The sequence below is a fragment of the Acipenser ruthenus genome, chromosome 29, assembly GCF_902713425.1.
Source record: "Acipenser ruthenus chromosome 29, fAciRut3.2 maternal haplotype, whole genome shotgun sequence".
NCBI lineage: Eukaryota > Metazoa > Chordata > Actinopteri > Acipenseriformes > Acipenseridae > Acipenser > Acipenser ruthenus.
The window spans coordinates 4322391-4349564 of record NC_081217.1 but is presented as its reverse complement, the minus strand read 5'-3'; the positions used below and the strand labels follow the sequence as shown (position 1 = coordinate 4349564).

Genomic DNA, 27174 nt, shown 5'->3' with positions numbered 1-27174 from the left:
ATGTAGTGATTTAAATAAAACAAATCATTACCTGTACCTTAGTTCAGTGTGGGATAAAATGTGTGTTTTGGATTTGTCATTTTTTGTTTTAAACTATCAATAGTGTGGCAGCACAAACAGTATGATGCTATGTTCTCATACTAGAATGTTTTTTTTAATGTTGCATGCTTTTCATTTAACTGTATTTACATTGAAAAATAAAATAAAAACTCAACACAGCTGTTTTCCTGTTTGCTTGTTAAGTGTAAGTGTGGAAATTCCATTTATAACTTGCAAATTCATTGACTTTTATTGATGTTTGGAACAGAGTAATGTTTTACTGAAAAGTGGCTTTATTCATTATTTCTTACAACATATGATGCTATAGAGCTTTACTGTACATACAGTCACCCACAGATAATAAATACTATTTAAAATCATGTATATTTAATAGTTACAGAACCATTACATAGTGGATGTGGAGTTTAATTTGCCTAGATGAATAACACTTAAAGAAGATTAAACAAATTAACACGTAAAAAAAATGAATAGTAAAATTTGCTGCAGCATCCACACAGACATTTTTAATGTTTTTATTTCTTTACACGTTTAAAAGGGAGATTTGTTGCAGTATTAAACAAAAAATGAAAAATAAAAACATCAGGGGTTGTTAAAAAAAAAAAAAAAAAGAAAACGGTCAGAATGTCTAGCAAGTGATGTTATTTTAGATATACTTAGGAACTATACAAAATACGTGTACCCTCTTCTTAATATATATACAAAGCCCCTTCACAGAGTTAAAGCTCTTGTACAGAAATTGTATTACAAATGAGTTTTTGGGATTCTTTTTTGAGGTAAGCTTTCACAACTCCTAATAAGAAGAGATAAGGATTCCACAAACAGGCAACACAAAATGCAAGCTCTAATACTATTGCAAAGACGTTCAGAGAGAGTTGAAGGTAGCAGGGCTTCCGTTTCATGAGAGGGATGGGAGGGGCAGGAGTTTATTATACAAAAAAATAAACAAAAGCTTGAAAAATATTGTAAACAAAACAAAAAAAAGCCCTCAAGAATTGTCTTTTTAGCACCTTTTCAGTAGAGCATTCATAGGTGACTTTTTTGGTGGTTAAGGGACCTGAAATGTTGTTCATGTGCTCTTTATATTTTCGCTTCTCTCCACTTGCCTTGTGGAGGAGCCTTAAACTCTTCCTTTCTTCCCACTGTCTTTTGTTATTAAATATTCAGTCACTCACTCTTTCTGTCTGATTTCACCCAGTTTAATGATTTTTGGGGTTGGTTGATTTCCCAGCTGCGACAGGTCCCTGGCAGGCTGATGTATCACAGATTCCAGATGTTCCCTGAGCCCCAGTTGAGCCGACTCTTCCAGGCTCGCCAGGGTAACCTGGGTCACCATAAGCGCCATCACGGCCATCTTTACTAACTCCAGCTACACCAGGAGCCCCTTTGAGCACAAGAAAACATGGTTTACAACTAGGACAGCTAGGACTATCTCACTGACACCCTGCACACCACACGGCTGTGCTTTTACCAGATGATGTGCATTCAAATCCATATTGACACCCATAGCTGTATTTATACAATATTATCACTTAATATAAATACTTAGACCATTATAACAGTGCAAAGATTTTTAATATCTACAGATAAATAAAACATTATTTGTTGCTTTCCACCTACCTTGAGGCCCTTGGTCTCCGTCAGGTCCATCAATACCTTTGCCAATATATCCTTTGTCTCCTTTGTTACCAAGGTCACCTTGTGTGTTGGGGGGTGGGGGGAGTGGGGGGAGGGAGTAGAAACAAATCAACATTTCCCTTGGAAATCCTAATATGATACATTTCTACAGTAATTTTACAAGTCACCATGCTTTACAGTGTGTTTTTACTAATTCATTGTTTGCTATGTGCAGTAAGCCTGGATATACCTGATTATTGGAAGATACCTCCTGTGCTGTTTCTATGTACAGTTGTACCACCTCTCTCCTGCCCCTATCTTTCTTACCTCTGGGGCCAGGGTCTCCCAGCTCCCCTGGAGGTCCTCTGTATCCTGGGGGTCCGCGGGATCCGGGATGCCCTATTGAGCCAGTAACGCCAGTCTGTCCTGGGGGCCCAGCAGGACCCGGGCGACCCACCATGCCAGGAGCCAGTGGTCTCCTCAAGTTAGCAGCCAACTGGGCTATCTGATCTGAAATTGAAGGGAAAACAAAGACATTTGAATTTATACAAGACATTATATGTAGTAACAGTGTAACCTGGGGGTTACCTGCTTTTATATTGTCAAAAGTCTCAAGAAATGTGTGTCATTCAATGTCGATTGCTTTATCTTTTTTCTTAGAGCACAGACTACCTTGGGTTGCCCATGACCAATAGGTTAACAAAGCCATTATTAAGGACAGTCAGCATTATCGGAAATTGTCACACAGACTTTCACATGCACAGCAATGAGCTGTTGCAGAAGTGACATGAAATTTAATATATGCAATATTACAGTTTTGTTTCACATACCAAATAAGAAATGGCCAAATGTGAATTATCAGCACACCTATACTGTATCTTTGTGGCTCGTGATGTTCGTGCTGCCATTGGTAAGCAATTTAAACGACACTCTGGTGTATAAAATATTGAGAAACATTGCATTCATTCTCACCATTGACCATTTCGCCACATAACTCCCTGATGTGCTGTTCACTTGCCACTTTGCCCTAGAAAGGAAAAAGGAGTCTATTAATAAAAATAAAAAATACAATTTGAGAGAGGCAAATAATCAAGCATGTCAAATAAAATGGGAATGGCCTTATTATTATTATTATTATTATTATTATTATTATTATTATTATTATTTGCTAGAAACTAATAATTGTTACGCTACTTATCAATTTAGGTATGTAAAAGCCTGTTTTCATACAGAACCATTTACTGACATTTTTTGTCGATATTCCAATCCATCCATGCTCTTTAATACATCCATATATACAGGTTCGGGGATATAAATAAAAGTGGTTTACTAGCCTGTATCTCTGTGTGTTCACTGAGCTGAAGTTGTCATGATTTACCTGTTTTATTATTAGATTTTGATGCAGAATAAAAACAGTTGCATCACACTAACTGCAACATGCATTGTTTCCATATTTGTGTAAGATACCAGTATATTAATGAAATATTATGGGGTTTCAGATTTTTCACACAGTATCTTGTCAGTGATCTCTAATTGGAAATAATTGCTCTTTTTCCATTTAAAACATTCCTACCACCCCCATGCATGTATATTAAAATAAGGGTGAATCCCTTCAAAGAGGGGAGAGCTGGCCCCCTGATGTAGGGATGTTTCGGAGTGTTTACTCACAGGAACCCCAGTTTTCCCTGCAATGCCGCTGAGACCTTGTTCGCCCTGGAAGCCCATGACGCCAGGTTTGCCAGGGGGCCCTCTTGCTCCAATAGACCCCTGAGGGCCGGTAAAGCCTTTTGGTCCCAACTCACCAAGTTTCCCAGACTGTAAAATGACAAAACAGAAATCAGAAACTAGACAACTGTATCAATGCTGGTGGAATTATGGAACTGGATAGTGGTGGCGAACTGATTTCATTTAAATAAAGCTCTTTAGATAACACTTTAATCAAAAAGCATTTACCCACTGTTAATTTGGTTCTCATTTCTCAACTTCTGTAGTGACTGTACAATGGTGTTTGCTAACACACAGACTTGTGTATTTGACAGCGCAACGTATTCACTTGATCTGCACAGGAGTACAAACATCAGAAATCAAGTGGCATGAACCGGAGAATTAAGATGTTGACTCATCTGAAAAGGATTGTTTTGCTGTTGTTTACTAGCCTTTCAAACTCTCACCACATCTTGTCACAATTTTCTAAATCCAAGCTGGTTTCAGAACACACTGGATCCACAAACACCACAGCAATAGAACACGCTGTAGATGTTTATGTAGGAAGTAAGGACAAACATACTAGCTAGCAGTACTTGTGTTGCTCTGTACTTGCAACTGTTATCAAATCTAACAGTTTTACAATTATGATATTTAGTCTAAAATCGGTCTTCAGAAAATCAAGGGTGTTTTTTCTTTCCTATATTTTAAAGAACTATTTTTCCTAATTAAGCTGTGTTTGTTCTTTTTAATGAGGCTCATTTAAACTCTAAATCAAATGAGTAAAGCACATCAGTATGATACATCAGTGTGCTTGAAGTAATTACTTTAATTGGGTTGCATTTCAGCTCTGCAGCATTAATTATAATTTATTTCCCATTGAGACTTGGAACGCACATTAATAAAGCTGAAACATCAATTAATTCCAGCCATTCATCGAGTTAAACCTGGAATTTGCTCTGGAGCCTTGTATATTTTCTTCATTAATTGATATTCTGCTTTCTACCTCTGTACCACAAGAGGGCAGCAGGGAGACACTAATGCTTCATTCAGTGCTTACTTGGGATACAGTTTATACTTTCTATCATACTGTACATGGGGAAGCATTTCCTGCCTGATATTATATTATAAAAGGTGATAACATTGTAGTAAAGTTGATTAAAGATAAGTCAATGACTTTAAATGTGGAATAAAGATGCTGTTCCAATGTCTGTACCTAATCATTTCTGAGGCATACCAAATAGTTTCACTATACTAGAAATCTGACTTCCCCAGTAGTTTTCACTTTTCATAAGAGATTTTTTTTTTCTTTCGAACAAGGTATCTAGGATAATACTTTTTTTTGACATTCCTGACAGTTTACTTAACAGACCAGTGACACATTTAAATAAAAACATACCTCTCCTTTCTGACCAACTGGACCGGTAGGACCCTGAAAAAAAATATATAAATATGCTGATAACTGATAAACATACTAACAACTGAAACATATTCATTTTATTCATTTTACTACCCTATATTATTGGCAAATGCTGTGAATGCATATTACCATTCCTTGTAATGCTGAAACCCAAGTCTGAGTTTGAGGTCCGCCATGTTAACATTAACACTTATATTGTAGTTCTCCAAAAGCCAATGATCCACAGCACCAGGAGATTAATAAGCCACTGGAATAATGACATATTCATAACGCATAGGGCCACAATGCATTTCCTAACTCACGAATACAGCCAACTGCTGGTGAAACCCTGTTCACAATCATCTTACTAACAACTGTAAGGTTTAGGGAGCAAGCTTTTCTGTAACATTTATGATAATAGCAAGTTACTTTACATACCGGTTCACCTTTATCTCCTGGGAGTCCATCACTGCCAGCAATACCCTAAAAGGGGAAATAACCAGGAGATCATTATTATATATCGTCTTTGCATATGACGTTTTTAGCCTACAAAGTTGCTAATACATCAGTCTGCTTCATTATTTGATTGATGTGCTATAATGGTTACACTAGCATTGTGGTACATTGGTGAGCTAGATAGTAGATCAGTTTGCAGGCATTGATCAAATATGTTATGAAGGGCGTGTTTATTGGTGGTCATCGTAACTGTCTATGCCATTTGGTTATGGGACAGTTTTATTAAGGATTGCCAATTGGTTTTCAGACAACCCTATGTTGAGTTCTGGGTGAATCTAAATGTACAAACACTGACATCTCAGTTAGAGGTATGTTACAGTGAACAAGAACAGAACCAGTTCTATCCAAGACAAGGCTTGTATTCACCATGCTTAGTTAACCACTGTTTTTATTTTAAGATTGAACTTTTCCCCTTCACCTGCAGTACAGCACCATGCCACAAAGTGTTTATTTAAAACAAAAACAAAAAACATGGGAAGAGAGTAACTAGTCACTTGTCATGAAGGAGTTAAACTGGCAAAAGGTCAATGAGGTCACCAACTGAAAGTTTTCTTACCGGGTCACCTTTGGGGCCTGATGCTCCAACTGGACCCTGGAAGAGAGGAAGAGAGAAAGCGAATAATCACACGTCTGTTAGAATAACATTCAGGACCCCGGCAGCATGTGACTGGAGAGAGAGAGAGAGAGAGAGAGAGAGAGAGAGAGAGAGAGAGAGAGAGCGAGAGAGAGCCTGATATAAAGACTCACTTTGTTCTCACATTCAGAGTCAGAGCACATGTCATGAGACCGCCTTCCCCCCACATTAAAAACTTACAGTGTACAGGAAGGCAACTAGGTAGCGAGGTATTCCTTGGTGTTAGGTCTTCTCATCGTACCTGGCTCCATGTTGAAGCAAACCCTACTAAACGCTGTCTGTGTAATATGACCATGCTGAACTTGCTCCCACAGCTTTGCACAGAGAGCTCATTGTTGCTCTGAAGCAGCCTGTGTCTCGTGCTTTTGCAAGTGATCCACAGGAGTATTCACTTCACTAATGGAAATAATACTTGATAAAAAAATAAGTAAATGGTACTTCTATTTGTTTAGTAATTTTACAAAACATGTCTCCTAAATTGCTGTGTTTGTTTGTAGAGAAATCCATCCAAGATGAAATACGGAGAGCTTTGACTTGCATCTCATCTACCATTTCTATCCATTTATCAGTAAAATAATGTACCATTTAAATTGAAGTGCATTACTTCTTACAGATGATAGAGAGATCGCTGTACTTTCTGACGACAGGCTTGTGTCAGTGCTTTAGTGTTTTCTGTATGGGAGGGGAGTGCAGGGGTTAATAGAAAGTGCAGTGTCTGACTCACCCTCTCACCAAAATCTCCTCGGATTCCAGTCGGTCCAGGCAAACCTGGGTCCCCAAGTCCACCTTTAATTCCCTGCAAACGCACAGAAAACAATCTAGAATGGTATCAAATATATTGATGTATTATTAGCAATCCTGTTTATGAATCACCCCATTAAAAGCTGTTAGACTTTGTGACATTTTCATCAAATCTAAATGAAGTTATTTTCATGGCTGCTTTAAGCCAACCCTCTTTACCTCCCTTGTCAGGTGTTACTGTTTACCTTTTGATTTGTAAAGGGGATAATAATGCGGGTGTATCACCACCTTGTGTTGGAATGATGTGTTTCTGACAACACCTGTATCTGCTTGGTCTGTTTAAAGGGACAGTGAAAACCCTGCTCTAAAGTTCAAACAAAGTGTGACCGACCTGGAAACCCTTCACACCAGGAGGTCCGAGGTCTCCTTGTGCGCCAATCCCACCCTGAGGAAAAATAAAACACACACAACACAATCCAGTGAAGAGCAGAACTCCTGAACAAAGACAAAGTCATCACTCGCGTAACCCTGCCACGTTGTGCACACAAGACCAAGGTATGCATTAGCAACAGCGGCATTTTAAGGGACCAATGTGCTGTCATGGAAACAGATGCTAATAATACACACACACACACGAGAGGATTGTGCAGGTTTGCTTCTCTTGCCATTTAGCAAAATAAAAAAAATTTCTGGACCCTTTAACTGAAGATGTCTACAGAGTTAAAACACAGTCACCAAGTACATTCGAAATATAGCTATTGCTGTATGTGACGAGTTTGTACATTGTTTTAAGGTGCTAGTTTTAATTATAAAAAGTCAGCTTCAATTGATTGGAATCAGTCATTCAGCTTGGTGACAGGCTGCCTCGGCTATGCTGTCTCCATATCACAGGAAAAGAGGATCCCAGTAGCAGAGAGATCCCATTTTCATAGCTATCTATTTGATGATTCACATCATGTGTGTCGGGTTTTATAAAATGCACTTTGGAGAGTTGTCCCAACATGGTGCAGTGTTTTATTCGATTTCTATGCAGGGTTAAGTTAATAGGCAGTCTACCCATTCTGGGAATTCCCATAGCCGATGGAAGATCTTAAATATTCTGGCATTCCCCCTGGACTCTGGACAAAGACTCTTCTGTACGGAGAGCCACTGAAAACACAGTGGCGCGGAGCCTTTCCACATTCCTCGCTGAATTACTTCTCATCTAGACTATCTGGCACAAGTTTTGCATCCTGATATTTGTAAAGCCTTAAAAAATCTACATCTTGTATTGTACTAAACAAACTGGCAATGTTTCTGAATTACGTTACAGTTTATCAAATTTCATGTAATTTCGGAGGTCTCCAGCTGGACTGGTGGGGTTCCTAACTATTAGTGGTCACTGAAGTGTGGTAAACAATCTTCAGCCAACTTTCTCCCAAACCAGCGTCAGCACAGGTGCCAATGCAGCTCTCCCAGTGTGCCCCCAGCCAAGATTGCCAACTCGGCGCCAACAGGAGTCGAACCCTGCTTGCATGACTCACCCAGCAATGGGTTTTTACTAGGTTAGCCACTGGGGACCCTATATTGACAAATGTGTTTTTTTTTTTGGTAACAGCTCCACTTTACACCATACAGCTACACCTTACCAGATAAGTCATAAACCTCCAGTATTTTCTTTCTGTAACAGTACATTTGAAATAAAAATAAAGAACAAAATGTTGCCTGAAAACTGGTTCACAAGAGTGGATCTGGGTTACCAAACAGCTGGCACCCAGTAACCATCTCTTACCCGTATCCTCTAGAGTGGAGCTGGGATTTGAAGGCAGGGTTCCAAGCTGGCAGATCTCACTTGTGGGCTACACATCTCTCTAGGTCCCACTCAGAGAGAGTAGTGGCTGAGCTCTGCTCTGACCTCTCGACCACACTACTTGTCAGATACTGTCCCTGTGAACACTAACACACTATTATGAAGCTCTGATGTCCTTACTTACTGCTATTCCTCTAGGTCCAGCCTCACCCCTTTCTCCAGGAATACCTATTTCTCCCTGAATAAAGACAAACAAATAACCAAATGAGTCATTTGAACTAATAACAATGCTTCCAGAAATGTTTTCTACTAGATCCCAAGATGCTAGTATGTTTTATGATATATACCCACGACCATTCAGATACACTGAATGGGGCTATTTAAAAAACTTGATCAGGAGGTAACATTGAGATAATCACACTAGTACTACTACTTGTATCACAGAATTTTTGTTTTATTTTACGTAGATATGATGTTCATTAGGTGGATATTGTGTTTTTAAGTGGATTTCTTGTGAAACATTAGCAATTAAACACCAATGCCCTCTCAAATGTTCCCAGGCACCATGTGGTGTTTGGGAGATGGGTGCACAGTACTATGTTTTTTGAACCCTAAGCTTCTCTTTGCAGAGGTGAGTGTGCTCTCCCACTAACAGCCCATACATTTATCATGCTTCTAACCTGGTCAGTTATTTGGAGCATGTCCCTCAATGGATATCCCCAGCCCCTATGACTATAAAGTGCTAGTGGTTGGCACAAAGACCTTATAAAACCCATCAGATACATACAGGAATACCTGGCTCTCCAGATGGACCAGTGTCTCCCGTCACTCCTTGATCACCCTAAATGAAAGAACACAAAATCAGATAACAGTTCAAATAAAATCAAACAATGCTGATCAGAAATGACAGTTCATTCCATGCCACAGCAACTGATATATGACATTTCTAAGATGATTAAAGATCTTGTTTGCACACAGGAGACCAGCTCGTTGTGTTACTTACACTCTCTCCTTTAGAGCCTTTGGATCCAGCCTTTCCTTGTAATCCCTGAAATAAAAACAATAAAAAATGAGGATTGTATTGTTACGATTACACAGCATCTTTAACAGTCAATTATACTCTGTGCAGTAAAGCTAAAAGAAACTAAATGAAGTAGACACATGTTTTGACTAACCTTCTTCACAGACCTAACTAGGACTACATAACCTAAAACATGCAGTTTTATTTATCATGTATTTTGACTGAATACATGGGTTGGATTTTAAAATATATGAACACTTGTTTGGGTTCAGTGTAGTCAATAGGTTTTAGGGCAACCATTTACAATGGTCTGAACACAAAGTCAACCCGTTTTTGGAATGCTGTTTTGTGGTATCTTCTTGCCTAGGAAACACCCTCAGGGTCAGCTGTGAATCCCGGAACCATTGCTCCAGTTCATCCCAACGAGGCTGTTAAGCACGGTCAAACTTGGCGCTGTGGGGTCCATGTGAGAGGCCTGGTGATGCTCTTTCCTAGTCCGGTAAACCATTGACATCTTGAAAGAACCTCTTCACAAAAGTGCTTGTGTTGTAATCCTGCCATACCCAAAGTGCAAGCCAACCCACAGAATAGTCCAGTGTCACCACAGACGAGGTGCCCCATGTTGTATTCCTCTTCAGGCTGTCTTGAACATACCTGTCCATGGTTGGGATATCCACTGAATTAGAATTGGTTGACACCAGTTATTCCACTGTTACAGAGTGCAGTGTCATCTGCTGATGAAGAAGCTTGTTCCTTTGACATTATATCTGTCACTATCACTCTTTCTTTAATCTGTGTTGTATTTCCATTGGATGATGCATCATTACCATACGTCTGCCACGTACAAGCCTGTTCTTCAGGTCAGATCTGTGCATCTGGTGTTCCAGCACATCAGCACCAGCAATAATCTTCATTAGATTCACAGAGGTCGTTTCAACTGGATTGCCACATTAATGATTGTATCACAATGATCATGCCAGCTGATCAGAACCCCTTTCTTGACACCAATTCCACAAGTGTTCCCATTAAAAGCCCCCCCCTTCCCCCAGTACTTCAGTATCATTTCATTTCAAATACTGTATATAACCTTGCTTTTCAAAGTTGGTAAGTTTTGGCTCTGTGTTATGGAGGTTTACAGAAAGGGTCTGAGTGACACTACTAGTATTCATAGAGTTACACATTGCTGTTTATATTACAGCATGACATTCGATTATGAAAGCACCAACATGGCGGTAATTGAGACAGTAATATGAAATACAGTCATGTGACAGGAAGCGGAAATACATAGTGCTGTTACAGAAGAGGGGAAAGAGAAGATGCATATCATAGGCTGACAAGAAGAGGACAAATGAAGTAATGCACTGAAGTTAGATACTCCATGACTGTAGAGTTTTAAATGAGTCTAGTATTGTCTTAACCTGCCTCATGACTATTCCTTTGAAGTCTTATATCTCCAAGAAAAATCCTGCTGTACCTTATGGAATCAAAAACATTTTATCCAGGACCCAACCCATAGTTCTAATGTTCCCAATCTCTGTATCTGTCCTTTACATCGGTGCACACTACCAGGCACACTTACAGGAAGGCCATTGGGTCCCTTCTCCCCTGGGACTCCTGAGCGTCCAGAATCCCCCTGGTGACAGAGAAAAACACTGTTACTAATAAAACAAGAATATGCTTACATCAAGCCATGTATATTATAATGTACACATGATTATGAAATCATATTCCTGTCTATTTGTTTAAAAGTTAACAACCTTGTCTCCATCAGTGCCTGGCGTCCCGTCCTTTCCATCCCTTCCAGGAATACCCTTCAAAGTAAAGAACAAACTAAGATGAACATGCTGTCCATCAGATTTTCATTGTGCTACTGTGAGATATGGAGTTATCCCTCTTCTTCTCTCCACTCAGGTGAGCCATGGGGTTGAAAGTCTACTCCCAATACACCCGTCGCCATATGCTCTAGCATGTAGATGACAGGGATTTTTACCATTGGGTTTATTTAATAGTTGGGAACACCTTTTTGATTTCAAGATCAAGACTTTTTTTTGTGAACAGCTTGTTAAAGAAATATCACTACGAAGCCCATTGTTCCTTACATAGGTGACTACAATAATGATTGTTACTACTACCAACTAAACAGCAGTGATGGGCATCGTTCCTGTTGCAACTTACAGGCTCTCCTTTACTTCCAGCTCTTCCTGGCATTCCCTTCGCTCCGGGCTTTCCCTGGAAAAACATAAAGCACAGTGTGAACGACTGTGTGACAAAGGTCATACCTAGAGTGGCATTCAACCCATAATGACAGCACTAGTCTATGGTGGAAGTGTGCCTCCCAGTAAAAAGGGGCAATTCACTTGTTTCCCCATGTAACAGATGACCAATTAAATCTCGCTTTACTTAAAAGGTTTGGGTTAGGGTTCTAACTCTGATAGGGGAGTAAATATTATTCAGCTATAAATATTGCTGAATAATATTCTTTTAAAACATTATAATTCTTGTTTTTTGTATTATTATATTATAGTGTTTATAAGTTAACATCTTGTTGGTTATTAAAAATAAAAATGCAACGCCCCAGACTGCAAGAGAACACGTCACTCTGGTTCGGTGTTTTCAGGTGTAAGGCTGCGTACTTATTTGCTCTCTGATCATTTTATGTGAATTATTATTTTTAACAATGTGGTCTTCACTGGAATTGTGATGAAACTGATTATATGTACTTTTATTATGTAAAAATGACTTTAAATATCTGAACTTTCATTTGTTTTGATCTGATGATGTGTGACATCACAAGACGTTCCATATGTAGTGGGGTAAAAACGATCATTTTACTCACAATATCACCCTTTGGTCCTTTAAATCCTTCTGGTCCTTTCTCTCCTGTGTCACCCTGGAATTGTTAAAAAAAACCAAAGAAATGATGGGGCTCACCACAGAATACAGTACATCCCAGGGTACTGCTTTAGGGTATACAGGACCTCACCATAGCAACACCACTCTGCCAAACACAATCCATCAGACAGGGCCTTATTTTATTTCTATATAAACACATAAACAACTTGAGACTGAGAAAATGGGCAGGTGGGCAGCACTGAGGAAGTGTCTTAAGGTGATTAAAAAAAAGTTTATCTGGATGTTCATTTTCATTTGTACTTGTCTCCATGTGTGGATGACTTAGAAAAATAACTATTATTATTATTATGATTTTTAAAACATTTTCAAGGGCTTTCCTTAAAAAAAAGAAAAAGAAAATTGGCGTACATCATATTGTGACACTTGCATCACTACACCAAGTCAGTTCCAAAGCCCAGGCACCAGCCGTAGACCCCACTGATCCTATTTCATTCCTTCTTTATTCATCTTTTCATAGCTATTCTGGGGGTGAGGCTGGGTTACATCTAAAAACCTCTGCCTTTTCTGTGGCCGCTGATTTGACTCCGTGTATAAAAACACACTTACTGTTTTCCCAATGACTCCAGCATTGCCAGGGTTACCACGGAAACCAGGTCGACCCTGAATAAAAGACACAATACCCGTCTTAATAACAGGAAGCACACCCTGCTGCATACTGATTGTAACACTGTCCTAATATATAACAATACATTTAATAGAAAATCAATTTTAGAAAACAATACTGTATCAAAACAGGTCTTTATTAACTGCCGATCAAATAAAGAGGGGAAAACACAGGGGAACCATTACTATAGACCAGGCGTGGTCAAAGTTGGACCTTCCAGCCCTGGTCTTTGTTCCAACCCTGTTTAAATTGTTTAACTGAACCAAGTAAAGCTCACCCAGACCACAAAGTGATTCATTATCTAACCTTGCCTGTTAAACCTGCAGGGGAATGGCCCTCAAGTGCCATGACTGGACACTCCTGCTATAGACAGCTGGCCCTTCAATATTATAAAAACCATTGCAAACAACTGATGAAGCAATGGCGCATATTCCTTTGACAGTTTAAGTTTTACTTACCCGGTCGCCGACTGCACCCATTGGACCCATAAGTCCTCTTAACCCTCGAGAACCCTAATGGATAACAAACAAACATTAATTCAACGTATTTGCCACATATTTAAGTTAAAAACACAGCACAGATTTTATTTTCTAAAGATGCCCCATCCCCACCAATGCATCTGAGTTTACACACGTGCTACTCTCAGACATTGAGCTCTAGGATCTTTATTGCCAGGAGACGGTCAGTCTCATTCGAAAGACAGCACCTCCAGTAGCACAGTAAAACTTGAACTAGACTAAATAGAAGGGGTTTATCCGACACATTACAGCAATAGCACCCCCTGATTGAAACTAAACAGAAATGACGAGTTTGACATAACACTCATCCTTGCCTCGCTCACCACTTAACAGAGATTCAGAATCACCGGAATCCCTCAGTTTGCTGGTTCTTAATGCTTCTATGGGGGGCATCAATGCAAGAGCCGCAAACAAAATGAAAAAGGACAAACAAACCTGCAAGCCAACAGTTCCTGGGATGCCAGGTGGACCTGGGGGACCCGGGTCTCCCTGTAATGAAAGAAATCAGGAGTATTGAGCCTTGATCCGTTATGTGCCACTGTACAAAACAACCCATCCCACCCTCACTCCATTGACTGCTGTGTTGTTCTCTTTACCTTTGATCCATCCTTTCCAAGCTCTCCTTTGTCACCTTTGTGACCTGTGTGACCCTGTAACACAAAGGAGAGACACGTGAATTTAGAGACATAAGTCATTGGATTTTTTATATTTTCTGTGGAGTATCGACCTTTAATAAATCCTGTCTGATTTTGGTGGATTATTTTTTTTAATGATGTTCTGTAGTCTTCTTGCTAAAGATGTTGTTATGATTTTAAGGAATCTTTAAAATGCTTGAAAAATACATTTAGCCATTGGATGGCAGTATTTGCTATGAATTAAAAAATAAAAATTAAAAAAATGATATGGCTTACAAAAAACAACCTTGCACTTGGGCATTTCAGGTGAATTAATAACCAACTGGGTTAATAACCCTGAGGCTTTGTCAACCAACTCATCCAGCCCCATTCCAGGTTCCTTATTAAGTTTGTAAATGATGTGATGCCAGTATGAAGGAAAGCGAGCTGGCTGTTCATTACCTTGAATCCTGGCATCCCTGGAAGTCCAGAGGGACCTGGAGGACAGATAGCAGGGCACTGCAGAAAGAGACCATACAATAAAGTCAAGAAATAGAATCGCTGTCCTTACGGGTTATCAGGAAAAAAACAAATCCCTAAGCATTAGCTGTAACAGCTAACCTAGCACCTGTTTATTTAAAACAAAAAAGAAACAAACACCTTGAGAATGTTCAGGGTGAAGTTCACTAACTTTCCTAACTTTGAAACTTCTCTGAAAGGTGTAACACTATAGAGCAGCTCCCCTCGGTCGGTCTGCAGGTGTTGCTAGTCCCCCAATGCATTCAATGTTCGGGGACTTAATTGACCTGTTTAGGAGGCCCACTTAAGAAAGACTACACAGCGTTTGCTAGGTGGAGTTCAACATTGCCAGGGACTCAGGGGTCTATTCCATTGATCTAAACAGCGGCGGGTCTAATTACTGCCACTCAGACATTATACATGTGCACCTATGAAAATCAAACATTTAACACTGCATGCAAGTCTCATTGGTGCATTTCTGTATGGAAATATATTGAAACATTCCTTTTTTTCTATTGATTTAAATGATGTTGGTGTCCACTCCCGATCCTGGAGGGTCATTTCACTCCAGGTTTAATAGGTACATAATGAACTACTTCAGGGTCAGGATGCAGGTTTAACTGGTTCAAGAAAACGATTTAGAACAGGGTTGGAACAAAGACCAGGAGTGGAAGGGACAACGTTGGACACCGCTGGTTTAGATCAACTGAACAGACACCTCTGTCTACCCAGGAAAGTAAGCATGGGGGGGCTTTAATAAGTCCGGTCCATACTGGATGAGAGAGCTTCTCCATAGTGTTATATAATGCATTCACCACAGTTTACCATGGTTTGCCAAGGTTTTTAACATGCTTTACCATACGTTACCTGTCTGGGCTTTACCATGCTTTCGCTATGCTTTATTACACTTTCCAATGCTTTTACTATGGTAAACTTTTATAGGGCATTTAAAAATGGAAACGCTTTCACTGTTAATGTTTCCATTTTTTGTAGTTTACAAAAATGACCCCTGTTCCTGTATATTGCCACCTTCTCTTTAGTGGCAGATGGGTGCCTGTCCCGCACTAGAAGGTATTAGTCGTGTAACAGTCTTATTATTATAAGAGATGTCATCTGGAGCTGTTCGGATTCTGTATGATCAAACTGTGTACGATTATTTCTTATACTAAATCATAAAAAAACCAAAGAACTACTATTAACAAAAGTGTTGCTGTTTATTAACTCTGGAACTGTGCTGTACTGTTCCCACGTGATGTACTGTTTGTAGACCCCCCCACTGCTCTGTTAAATCTTCATCTTGACTGATAGCGACACGCCATTGAAATCATCTTTGTTTTTTCATCCTTTACTTGCCCAAGTGAGTTAATGAATTTTAAACAAATTTTCATTTTGGTGCAATCGATTACTGTTCCTTTGTTTAATTTATTTTAATAATATCCAGCTGTAACCTACATATTTGGTTGAATTAAAGGACAGTACATTATTTAACAAAATATGATTAACACTTTTAATAATTTCTTAAAGAAGCAAATACAAAATACATTACAATTAAATAAATAAATAAATAAAGGCATTACACTACTGTGAAGGTTTTAGACTTCCACCTTGCACAATAATAATAAATGCTTACCAGAGCATCTCCACTGCCATCAGGAAAAGCTCCAGGGAGGCCCTAAAAACAGAGAAGAAAGGTCACCTCTGGAGCCACGGAGATCCCGGTGCAGTGGCACAGCTCAACGAGACCTTTCTCAGGTATGCTTTACCAGTCCTTCCATCCTAGCTGTGACAGAAATCTATGCTTAAGCAAACATGTCTCTTCATTTAAAACGTGATATTATGGAATCTTCTTCATGGTCATTTCACCTGGAGAGTGAAACTGTCCCCACCCCTTCAGAGCCACCTTTCCTGTTAGCAACCAATCAGCTCCTTCCCCTAATGACTGACAGGCTTTGCAGCCTGTAAGATGCTTCGACCCAACATAGTGCTGAGGTGGGAGGATCCAGGAAGTGCAAGTAGAACAGATTTCCTTGAAGAGACACAAGCAAACTGAGGACTTTCCATTCCAGATGTTTTAAAATGAATGAAAAAGCCTGGTTGTGATGTCATGTTTCTTTTGAAACAGCACTTTTGAGACCTCTATAGTCAAGGGCGTTGCAAGACAGGTAGGGTTTATTTAGTTTGATAGACACGCTTTAAGGAAAATAACTCTCGGAGCGTATTGTTTGTTTTGTGTACGAGTTGCAGGGAACAGCTTGCTGCTCTCATTAAGATACATCAGCTAATTGGTTTCTATGGTAATGATCCAATCTGACATACTGTCCCCAGTAACTTGGCAGTCACAACCTAACTGGATATGAATTCATTTTGATAATCGGTCCTCAGCCGCAACACACACAAATTAGTTCAATTACAAAACTGAAAATGTTAATGAAATCTGGTGTAACACTTTAGATAATATGGTGATTCTGTGCGCCTTTAAGCTAAGTGACTCTCAATTACACTTAATTATACAGATAACACAGCACTCATGCCTATGGATGTTATATAAACAATTATATTATATTTCTTAATGAAATCAACATTTATTTGTGATTCGACTGTTTTTAGACAGGTGGATGTGTATTTGCAATGTAATTAATATGCAGCCACATTCATATGCCAGCAGTTGTTTTCCTGCTAAAAACCCATAATAAAATACTGTTTTGCCTGCAGAGACAGTGCTGCTTGTGATCTGTTTGCCAATCTTTCACTGCTGTTCATCTGCAGGTATTACTTTGTGATAAGTGTCCAAGATCACCCCTTTCCAAAGTCTGTCCACTACCATCACGAGACTCAATAAAGGACTGATAAATTCCTTTAGTGCTACTATAAACCCTATCTTGAGTTCAACGTGCTATGCTTATCTCCGATTCTTTGTTATGAAAGAATATGGTACTTTGTGAAAGCAATATCCTATAGTAACAGGAAACCCTTAAACAGCTTTGCCCCATGTTTTGCCTGCATGGTTTCAGGTGACTAGGAGACACAGGGGATGGTTCAACAGCAGCTGGGAGGTTTCTTAGGAGCTGCCTTTGCAAACAACTGCTGACTTATGTGATTATGTGGTATTACTCTTACAAGGTATTCATTTTGGGTCAAGACCCATAAAATAGTTTTAATGCACAGTAAATAAGGTGGATAGTGTGACTGTTTTGGTGCACTCTGGTATGTGGTTTGTTGTTTGAGTAATTTCTTTTTTTCTGCAACCTGTTAAATGTCCAGCAGGTGGCATTGGTGTACGTTATATACTAAGCCTTTGTAACACTGTAGTCTGTGTTGTGAGTAACCAGTGCGTGGACTGTCACTGTCACATGGCACTTACCTCATGGTGAAGTTCTATATCTACTCTATATCTTAGATTTTGTAACACCCATGACTGGTCTCCCCATTCTGTTTTGGGGAACAGGTCAACGTCCTTGCCACTTTATTTCTCTTCCCAATGTTACATAAGCAATCCCCAGCTTGGGGAGCTCTCTGTCTTTCTCACTCTGGCTATTGGTAAGAAGTCTGCCTGCCTGTCCTCACTTATGTTACAGGCTGCTACACGGGGGTGTTAGAGGTATACTGGACTGTATACCCACTGCTGCTCTGCCTGCAAATGAACCTGTGTTTGAGGTGCAGTGAGTTGATTGTGTGGCCAGTCTTTACTTTTGCAGCCTGAGAAGTGAACATGTCTTATCATCTTTATAATGCAAAACATTTTAAAATGTAATAAAACTTACTGGAGGTCCAGGAGGACCAGGGGGGCCAGAAAGGCCAGGAGGTCCTTCAGGCCCCTACAAGAAGAAAAAAAAAAGGATCAGTTGCTATCATCATAGCATTTTGAATGCATGTGACGTTTCCAGTTTTCATAGAAGTATAAGGGGGGTTCTGCTGTATTAGTATTAGATTTATTTATCACTGATTATTTTATATAAAACGTTGATTATCTTACTGCAGTGTTAACACAAACATTTATTTTCACAAAAATATTTGACCTACTGTAGCATCTGCTCCAGTCCCTTCCACTCTCAGCAGATGTCAGTAGTGAGCAAAGATGCAGAGGACATACATGTGGCACTTTGCAGAACACACTAAAGGTATAAAGTTATATAAAATTAAAAACAGCATTAAACTGAACTCACTGTCGGTCCCTGTGGCCCCAATCCGCCTGGAAGTCCACTTGCCCCGGCTGGACCCTAAAGAGTTAATAAATAAGTAAATAAATAAACAAATACATAATTAAACGCTTTTTTGTAGACTGTAGAGATCGGTTCATTTTTTTTTTGTTTACCAATTTTAATTACACTAAAACAGATGCAGGTCAAAGGTCAGGACATGGTTGTTGCAGTTCATTTCAAGATGCTATTTTGTTTTTGATCGAGTGTTGTTAAGATCTAGACATTAAGGATATTAAGTTAGATAACTGCCCTAGAATTACTGGCTCAATTGGCAATAGTATAAGTTTAGAGAGTCAGCAAAAAAAAAAAAAAAAACAGAATCATAAAATCCTGTAGACCTGAAAATAAATGCAACTGCTGGCATGCAGAAAAAAAAAAAAACACTTACTGGAGGTCCTGGTCTCCCTCTTCCCTGTCAAAAAGGAAATGTCAGCTTTAATTGTGATTTCGTTTTTCATACACTCCGACATTAAGTACCACGGCGCTTTAGGCACGTGGTTGTTGAAAGCACGTTCCATTCTAGACATATGTGTGCTGTCCTTCATTGGACATTTAACACAAACAGTCTACTGCTCTTAATTAAACACATTTTGTGTATTGGACTTAGAACCAATCAACTCCAAACAGATGTACCCAACACAGGGCAGCAGATTTATAAGTGAAAAGCTAATTCGGTAGTTAATGACTTCTATAACGTTACCCACATAATGATGCAATAGTACAATACTACTACTACTACTACGACTACTACTACTACTACTACTACTACTAATAATAATAATAATAATGCTTACAGGTGGCCCTCCGGGCCCTGCAGGTCCTTCTTCCCCCTTTGAAAGAAACAGAGAGCACAGCATTAATACCAAGAAGTAAATACCAATAAAAGCCAATAATAAAGCCGAATGGTATACAGGTTATTATTGGTGTCACCGAAGTGGATCACTCAAACTGACATACAGTCCACATGGTCTTCTTTCATTTGCTTGTGAAAACCAAGCTGGTGTGGACAGCACGGCAGCATTGAAAGTGAGAGCTAACTGCAGGGCTCTGGTGTTCTTTTCACTCGAAGGGGGGGAGGTCATGAGAAATTCCACAATGTGTTTACACCCATATGTCGGGTCATAAGTGCCCCTTTTAAAGAATGACCCAAGAGTTCAAAGAAAAGGCCCTGGAAAAACACAAATCAAACCCGCACTTGTTAAACTTCCTTCAATGGACATAGAATGGAATCAATCGAAATTCCCAATGGATTCCCCAGTTGTTTTGGGTCATTTATTAGTGACAGGCCCTTACATACAGTGGTCTAGCATGGTCTAGCAGCCATGACTAGAAACCTGAAATAACAAGGGGTCACGGTACGGTGCAGTTCAGAAAGAGTTTTGTTCCATTCATTTCTTATACACAATAACAATTCTAAGTAACGATAATAAGAGAAGGCATTTGCTTTGTGGAATGAGCAGCTGTCTTAAAGCAAAAAAGTGTTGAAACTGTGCGATTTCCAGACTTTAGCAGTAAGCGTGCACATTCCAGACAGGCTTACGAAGCCCTTCACCTTATCAAGGCAAATGCAATTCAAAGTGGCCCTCATTAAAAAAGAATCCAGCTAAGATCTAGCGGCAGCTTGACAAATCCATCCCGAGAGTCCTGCACAAACAAACCCCCACCTAACACGTAGTGAAGGAGTCCTCTGATTGCTAACCACTCTGCTGTCACAACCTTCTTTAATTAAACAATGTCAAATAGATTTTATAGAACTTCCTGTGTTGTAACTTCATTCACAAGACAAACTTATCTATTTTTTTTTGCAAAGCATCATTTTTAAGAAGAGGAATTTCTTCCTGTTAATGTTAATATCTACAGTTATAAACCTTACAGATTGCCCCAGGGCTTTAAAATCACATAGTGGGTTTGTTACAAACACTCAACTATGATACATTACAGCAATAAATTACCTTTCAAATGTATTCATAACACCATTAGTAACTTCAGTGGATTCCTTGTGGATAATTACTTCTCACAATCTGGGGGTGTATGGAGACTGCCTGTCTATCTGTCTGACAACTTGGCTGAGTGTCACACTAACATTTACACATTTTTCTAGAGAACTGCTTATCCAGTGATGATGAAATTGAAAGCTTCAAAAAGCTTATTTAATTGTGAAACTTGGTTGGGACATTCCTTATAGATGTCCGAATCTGGGGGTAATTGGAGGAATCTGCTCACCTGTCTGCATATCAATTCTTCCCATGTATACAGTGGATGCAGGTCATGGTGAGGGGCTTGTCTGTTAATGATGGCTCAAGGTTTATGTGAAAGTACTTACCCTGGGTCCAGGGGGTCCATCTTTACCTGCGATGCCATCCTGACCTGTTAAACCCTGCATCGAGAGAGAGCAGACATCAACCATCAGGAGGAAAAGAAATGCCCTTGAAGTTACTGCAAACACATTCAATTAGGTTTGAGTTCTTTCAGCAGTCACATATTCTGGAATGGATCATTTACACGAATCCTTAATAAATGTAGGGCTTCATTTATCTTTAGAATATATTTAAACTATATCCTCCATCATCAGATGTATAATCGAGATGTTGAATTCATATAGCCCAGCTATATTTCGTTGTGATGCATGTGCCTGTTCAGGTTGAAGTTGATCTGCAACGATTTTCATGCACAATAGATAGTGAAAACCTCTATCTGGTGCAGCATAGGTTCTCTGGTCTCTAGAAACATATAGCTTGACAGGGAGTTTTCTTAAAAGAATACATTATTCTTCAAAATTCTTAACATTGCCAGTTAAGAAACCCACCAAATAACTACTTTACTCTTTAATATATAATGTACTGAAGTGTCCTGTGCTGTAAAGCATGAGCCAGGGGAGCACTGCACTCAACAGGAAAGGGTTTTCAGTCTGTCTGAAATTCACATTCTCATAGGCAAGGCTCTACTGTATAGAGTACGTGTTCTCTTGGATACACTTCTCCCTCAGTCTCCAACTGCACAAATTCCACATGCCCTGAAGAAGCTTAGGATTGCTACCAAAGTCATGTCACTCGCCATTACTCAGGTGTTTGCACATAACACCTGTTTTTAAGGTTATTAAGATACAAATTGAGCTGTTCTCCAGATGTTCTTGCATGAATGGTTTGATTAAAATTTATTTTTAGCAATCCTCTAGTGTTGAAAGATGTGTTCAGTAATGTTTTAGGTAAAAAAACAAAAACAAAAACACATTTGCTACATGACTTAGTTCAAAATATCGGAATTGTGGCTAAAACCACTAACCTTTTAACGTGTTTTTATTTACCTTTTTTTTTTTTTTTTGCATAGCACACAGTGCCACCCGATGGACAAATTAATTTTCTACACACGCAGGACACAGATAGTACACTGGCTGTCATATCTAACAAATGCTAAAGGACCTGTTGATAATGTATAGTGCTTGTTGCAAATCTCAGTTGCAACCCAGTTGTAATGACAGCAGCAGCAGAATTAAACAAAATAAAAGTGGAGTACTCACGTCAACGCCTGGAAGACCAGGCAACCCAGGCTGTCCCGCTCCTCCTGGTGTACTGGCTTTTCCTTTAGGTCCCTAAAACACATCACAGAATCACACCTGTTCGCACACACAGTCATCACTAATCTTATTGATTTGTACTGTAAGGGAGTGATATTCTTACACCTGTACTTCTAGTTTCTTTTCTCTCAGTCAGCAGGGGGGTTCTTTCAAAGGTCAATACGTTTAGGGGCTGACAAGGAAAATCATGATGCATGTTTTGCTTGTCGCTACAGAAAAGGGTTCAGCCTCTTGGAGGTAAATTGAAGTATTCCAAACTTGAACACACACACGTTCAGCCAAGACTAAAGGATGCTAAACAGCAGCGTCTGCTTTTTTCACTGTCGTTTGTCCACACACCCCATAGAATGGTAAGATACAAATTCAGAGATTTTATTTTTAAAACTAGGGGCAACAAACCTTCAAAATAAAGATTCTGATTGTTTGCATTTACATTTTAATTGGACCACACCATAATGGCTGCCAGGGGAAAAGCAGCATTCCTGGCAGACATTTTGGTAAGGTCAACGTGCAAGCGCTAAAATGTGAGAAACCTTGCTGCTAGTGGTGTTTACGATACAGGACCCTATTCACAAGCATTAAAGTCATGAGTTTTTAAAATCTGTTATAAAATACTGATATTAGAACTGCTTTAGTCTTGAAAATCTACATGGAAAACATTTAGATGCCATCAACTTGTCTGGCACCAACAACAAACCCATAAAATATCAACAAGTGATCCTGTCGGGAATCTGTTTGGTTTGATCCTGTGCCATTCCTTGGTATTTTGAGATCAGAAGAAAATGATAATAGAGCATTTCTCTAGAGAGCAGAGACATTTCTAAACAGTGGTTGCTAAGGAGTGGACAGCCTCTATGGAAGCAAAGGAGTTCTGAAGCCTGACCCCAAAGAAGAGCTACAGTATGTCAATCCAGAAACACAGCAGGTTACAATGGGAAACCTGTATTTCACGTGAACACTTTCTACATCTTGAAATACTTACTGATGGGCCAGGGAGACCAGGAGGACCAGGTTTTCCCTGTAAAAGAAGCAAATAAATGAATCATTAAATTAGAAACAGCAATGCATTCGTCTTGACTGCAAGTGTCTCCTGCAAGGAGGGAGTGCTGGGTAAAATGCCCTAGAATCATCTGATGCCCTGAGGACAGTTTCTAGTGGATATTCCTTTCTGGTGCGGGCAGGCAGAGGTTCATGCCTTTTACTGGGCGGAGCCTAGGCAACAGCCTGTGACAGACTGCTCAATTGGCCAATGGGATAGTGATTGAGAATGGGCGGAGATTTGTCAGCTTGTTAAAAGAACAAAAACAAATAACTTCTGTGAAGGTCATTGTTGCAATAATACTCTTAGAGAGTCTGATCAGTCTCCCTACTATGCAATGGTTACTTGACCTCTCATTTCAAACTAAATGTTTAAGCAAATATGAAATTGACCAAAAATGATTCAACTATCCTTTGCAATACAATAATAATAATAAATATAATAGTAATAATAATAATAATAATAATAATAATAATAATAACATTTTGGCAAACCATTTTTTTTTCTGGTACAATTAATTATTGGATATAGAAAATGCAAGTTGAAATGTGTACAGTGATTTTTAAATTTTAAAGCTGAAATACCACGCGTTCAAAACATTCTGATAAAAGAATCCTTCTACTGTATTATAACAGCCTGCGGTTAATGATGCACTGTTTATGTGTCCCCTCCGGGACAGCATTGCAAAGGAGATGTTAGTCCTGTCCCAGTCCTGTAATGCAGCAGCACATACGGGTGATGGTATCATAATGCAAGTACCCCAAAACATATCAAAGTCAATATGATTATTTATGACATCTTGTTAAATAAATACATAGATGCAAATACATCTGTATAGCCTGAAGAAGACACAACAGTCTATTATAAACAATATTCATAAACATATGAAAAGCAGCAACTGCCTTGTCCAATATATTTCACAATTCTGTACAGTAACACAATATAGTTCCAATATGAAAGTCACTATACAAGGCTATGTTGTACTGTACTGTATTGCATTGCATTGTGTTGTACTGCATGACATATTTTGTCTCTAAATCTAGAAAAATATACAGATGTTGAATTAATATAGTTGAAGCAAATGATGCACAGAAGTGGATGTTGGACTCTATTATCATAGTGCCCTTGTGTTGGCCAATCACCTGATATAACAATAAAAGCTATATTCTATATGTGTATTACTATTGAGGCTTTGTGAGGGCTATGAGATAAGAATTCAACAGTAGGCCGAGATGCAGAAATTATGGATAACAGTACAGGAAGGAAATGCCAGGTCATATGCCAACGAATATTAAACAATAATAATAATAATAATAATAATAATAATAATAATAATAATAATAATAATACCCATTATTAAACGGAAGCAGTGAGGAGTCGCGACTCGTAACCGCTGTAGTAACTGCAAATACGCTAGTACCCTCGTCTCTCCACCCCTCCCTCCATCCTCCCTCCTCCCTCCTCCCTCCTTCTCAAGCCGAGCCTGTGACGCGCTCCTTCTCGCTCACACACTGAACTCACATCAATGCCGTCCTTCCCTGGGGGTCCCGGCGGACCTGGCAGGCCGACTGGTCCTCGAGGGCCGGGTCTCTGTGGCAGATAAATACAGAACCGATACAATCAGTGACGTGCTTCATATTGATCAGGATATTCTGATTAGAATTGAATGAATCTATTATTTTAATTGATACCTACATGCCACCTGACAGATTTGTAAACTCGTTGAGAAGTCTGTGTATGGCTAACCTAGCCTTTGTTTTTATTTCGGGATACAACGTGTTAACGTTGTTGTAAGATCTTTAAGTTACATTACTATTATTGAAAAGTAATACTGCCTGTTATAGTATCGCCTGGGATGACATGAGAGGCGCTGTATAAATGCTTATTGAAATACTACATTGTATTGCTGTTAATTGCCATCATCGGTTATATGCTGACTAAAATCTACGCTTGTTTGTAATAGCAAGTTACTTAATTTAACTCAATCGATAAACTACTTGTTTTAGAATATAATAAAATCTAGCACCACTACATATATCAATCACCATTATTACTATACAACTAAAAGCTAGTTTAGCTGGAATAAATACCGACTACAAAAACACATTAAAAAAACCGCACTAAATGATACAGTGTTTAATACTTGTGTGTTGCCCTAACCAAAAATAAAAGGTGACACAGAGATTTTCATGAAAACTCCAACAAGCTGAGCAATTTTACTGCCTGTTAACAACGGATATTAAACTATAAACCAAATATTACATAAAGTAGTATTTGGTTTAGAATGTAAATATATTGCAGTGCAGAATTAGCGACCATTATGCAGGCACTTAAAATAACATTGTCCCAATGTAACATACAACACGGACCAATGTACAATATGCAACAAATACAATGGTCTGATACAAAATAAATACATTTAAGTTTGACTTTACAGTCGAGGAGGCAGAAAGTATTAAACAAACAAGGCATAGGAAAATGGAGCTTCTGTGATCCCTATGGGTATAAACCTCCCAGCCGTCAAGCCGAATGAACAAAGGTGTTACTGTATAATGGCTACTGGTCTCTCCAGGAGAGGAACGTTCCAGATTCTGAACGTGGATGCAAAACATTCCTTCACATTTGAATGTTAGAATTTTTTTAAAAAAGTGTAACATTAGAAAGACCTGCCTGTATAGGCTTTGCGTATGTGTGCGTGTGTGTGTGTGTGTGTGTGTGTGTATATAATATATATATATATATATATATATATATATATATATATATATATATATATATATATATATATATTTGCGTAAATGAAAACTTGGATAAGACTACCCTTCCTGCAGTTCCTCAGTTTATTGAGAAAACGACAAGGACAGCAATTGCAATGGAACTCGCTGCTGGAGTTCACGACTTAAACCTATAACGCATTGCTCCACACGTAAGCCGCTATGACTGCGCATTCAGGTGTTTTCAATATTGTGCAGTTTCTCTCAATATCACCAGAAACTTTAATCCAGTCCCACAATTCGACTACTATACGCTTGCTAAACACATTGGTGAGCGTCAGAAGCGTAACTTGTGCCAAACATCGCATTGTGGCAGGTTGAATACCATCCGTAATGTGCACACAGAACAGACGCACCCTTTCTTTATGCTGAAAAACCTTGCATTCCATCAAGAAACGAAATACGTTAAAATCAAGTCATCCCCAAATACATTCCCTTTAGGAAAAAAAAAATGCATGGTATTAGTGACCGAGAAATCCACAATGTCTTTCAAAAAGTTATTAACAGGAGTACATTGCGGCTGGTGCGCTTTGGTTGCACGTTCTGCATTTAGACCCTGTGTGGATATTTAGCACTTACCTGGGCTAAGGAAGGGGTCAACAGCTGGCAAAGAAAGAGCAGCCCTAGAGCCGAGAAGATAGCCATGGCTCCCGTTCTCTCAGCTCTGATTTTAACTTAAAAAAACGGCTCCCCCTTTCTCTTTCCTTCTCGCTCTCTCTCTCCTCCCGGTTTTAGACGGACCGTTCCGTCACCTTGCAGCTCAGACCTCGAATGCGTTCACTTTGTATCCAGATAAACCTGAGTCTCCAGCTGAAGGGGCTGAGCTCAAATCACACACAGAAAGAGGGGAGGGAGTGGAGGCAGAACACTGGGACCAAAGGGGGACTCTCAAAGGGCAGACTGAGCAAAGCAACACCAGTTATGAGAGAAAAAGGGCTGTAG

At 39.2% G+C, this 27174-nt stretch overlaps 1 protein-coding gene across 1 annotated transcript; it reads right to left on the bottom strand.

The window, feature by feature from the left end:
- Positions 1-222: 222 nt before the first annotated feature.
- Positions 223-27085, bottom strand: LOC117428480 (collagen alpha-3(IX) chain-like). The gene is made up of 32 exons (XM_059003722.1): positions 26812-27085; positions 24980-25048; positions 23402-23437; positions 22363-22434; positions 21169-21222; positions 19640-19675; positions 19234-19257; positions 18810-18863; positions 18408-18461; positions 16277-16318; positions 14590-14646; positions 14110-14163; positions 13949-14002; positions 13454-13507; positions 12938-12991; positions 12315-12368; positions 11654-11707; positions 11236-11289; positions 11058-11111; positions 9461-9505; positions 9245-9298; positions 8642-8695; positions 7060-7113; positions 6652-6723; positions 5850-5885; positions 5216-5260; positions 4778-4810; positions 3343-3489; positions 2647-2701; positions 2002-2184; positions 1678-1755; positions 223-1441 (listed from the first exon to the last, which is right to left on the bottom strand). The coding sequence occupies exons 1-32, from the start codon at positions 26875-26877 to the stop codon at positions 1257-1259; spliced, it is 2037 nt and encodes a 678-aa protein (XP_058859705.1). The 5' UTR covers positions 26878-27085; the 3' UTR covers positions 223-1256.
- Between the last annotated feature and the right edge of the window lie 89 nt (positions 27086-27174).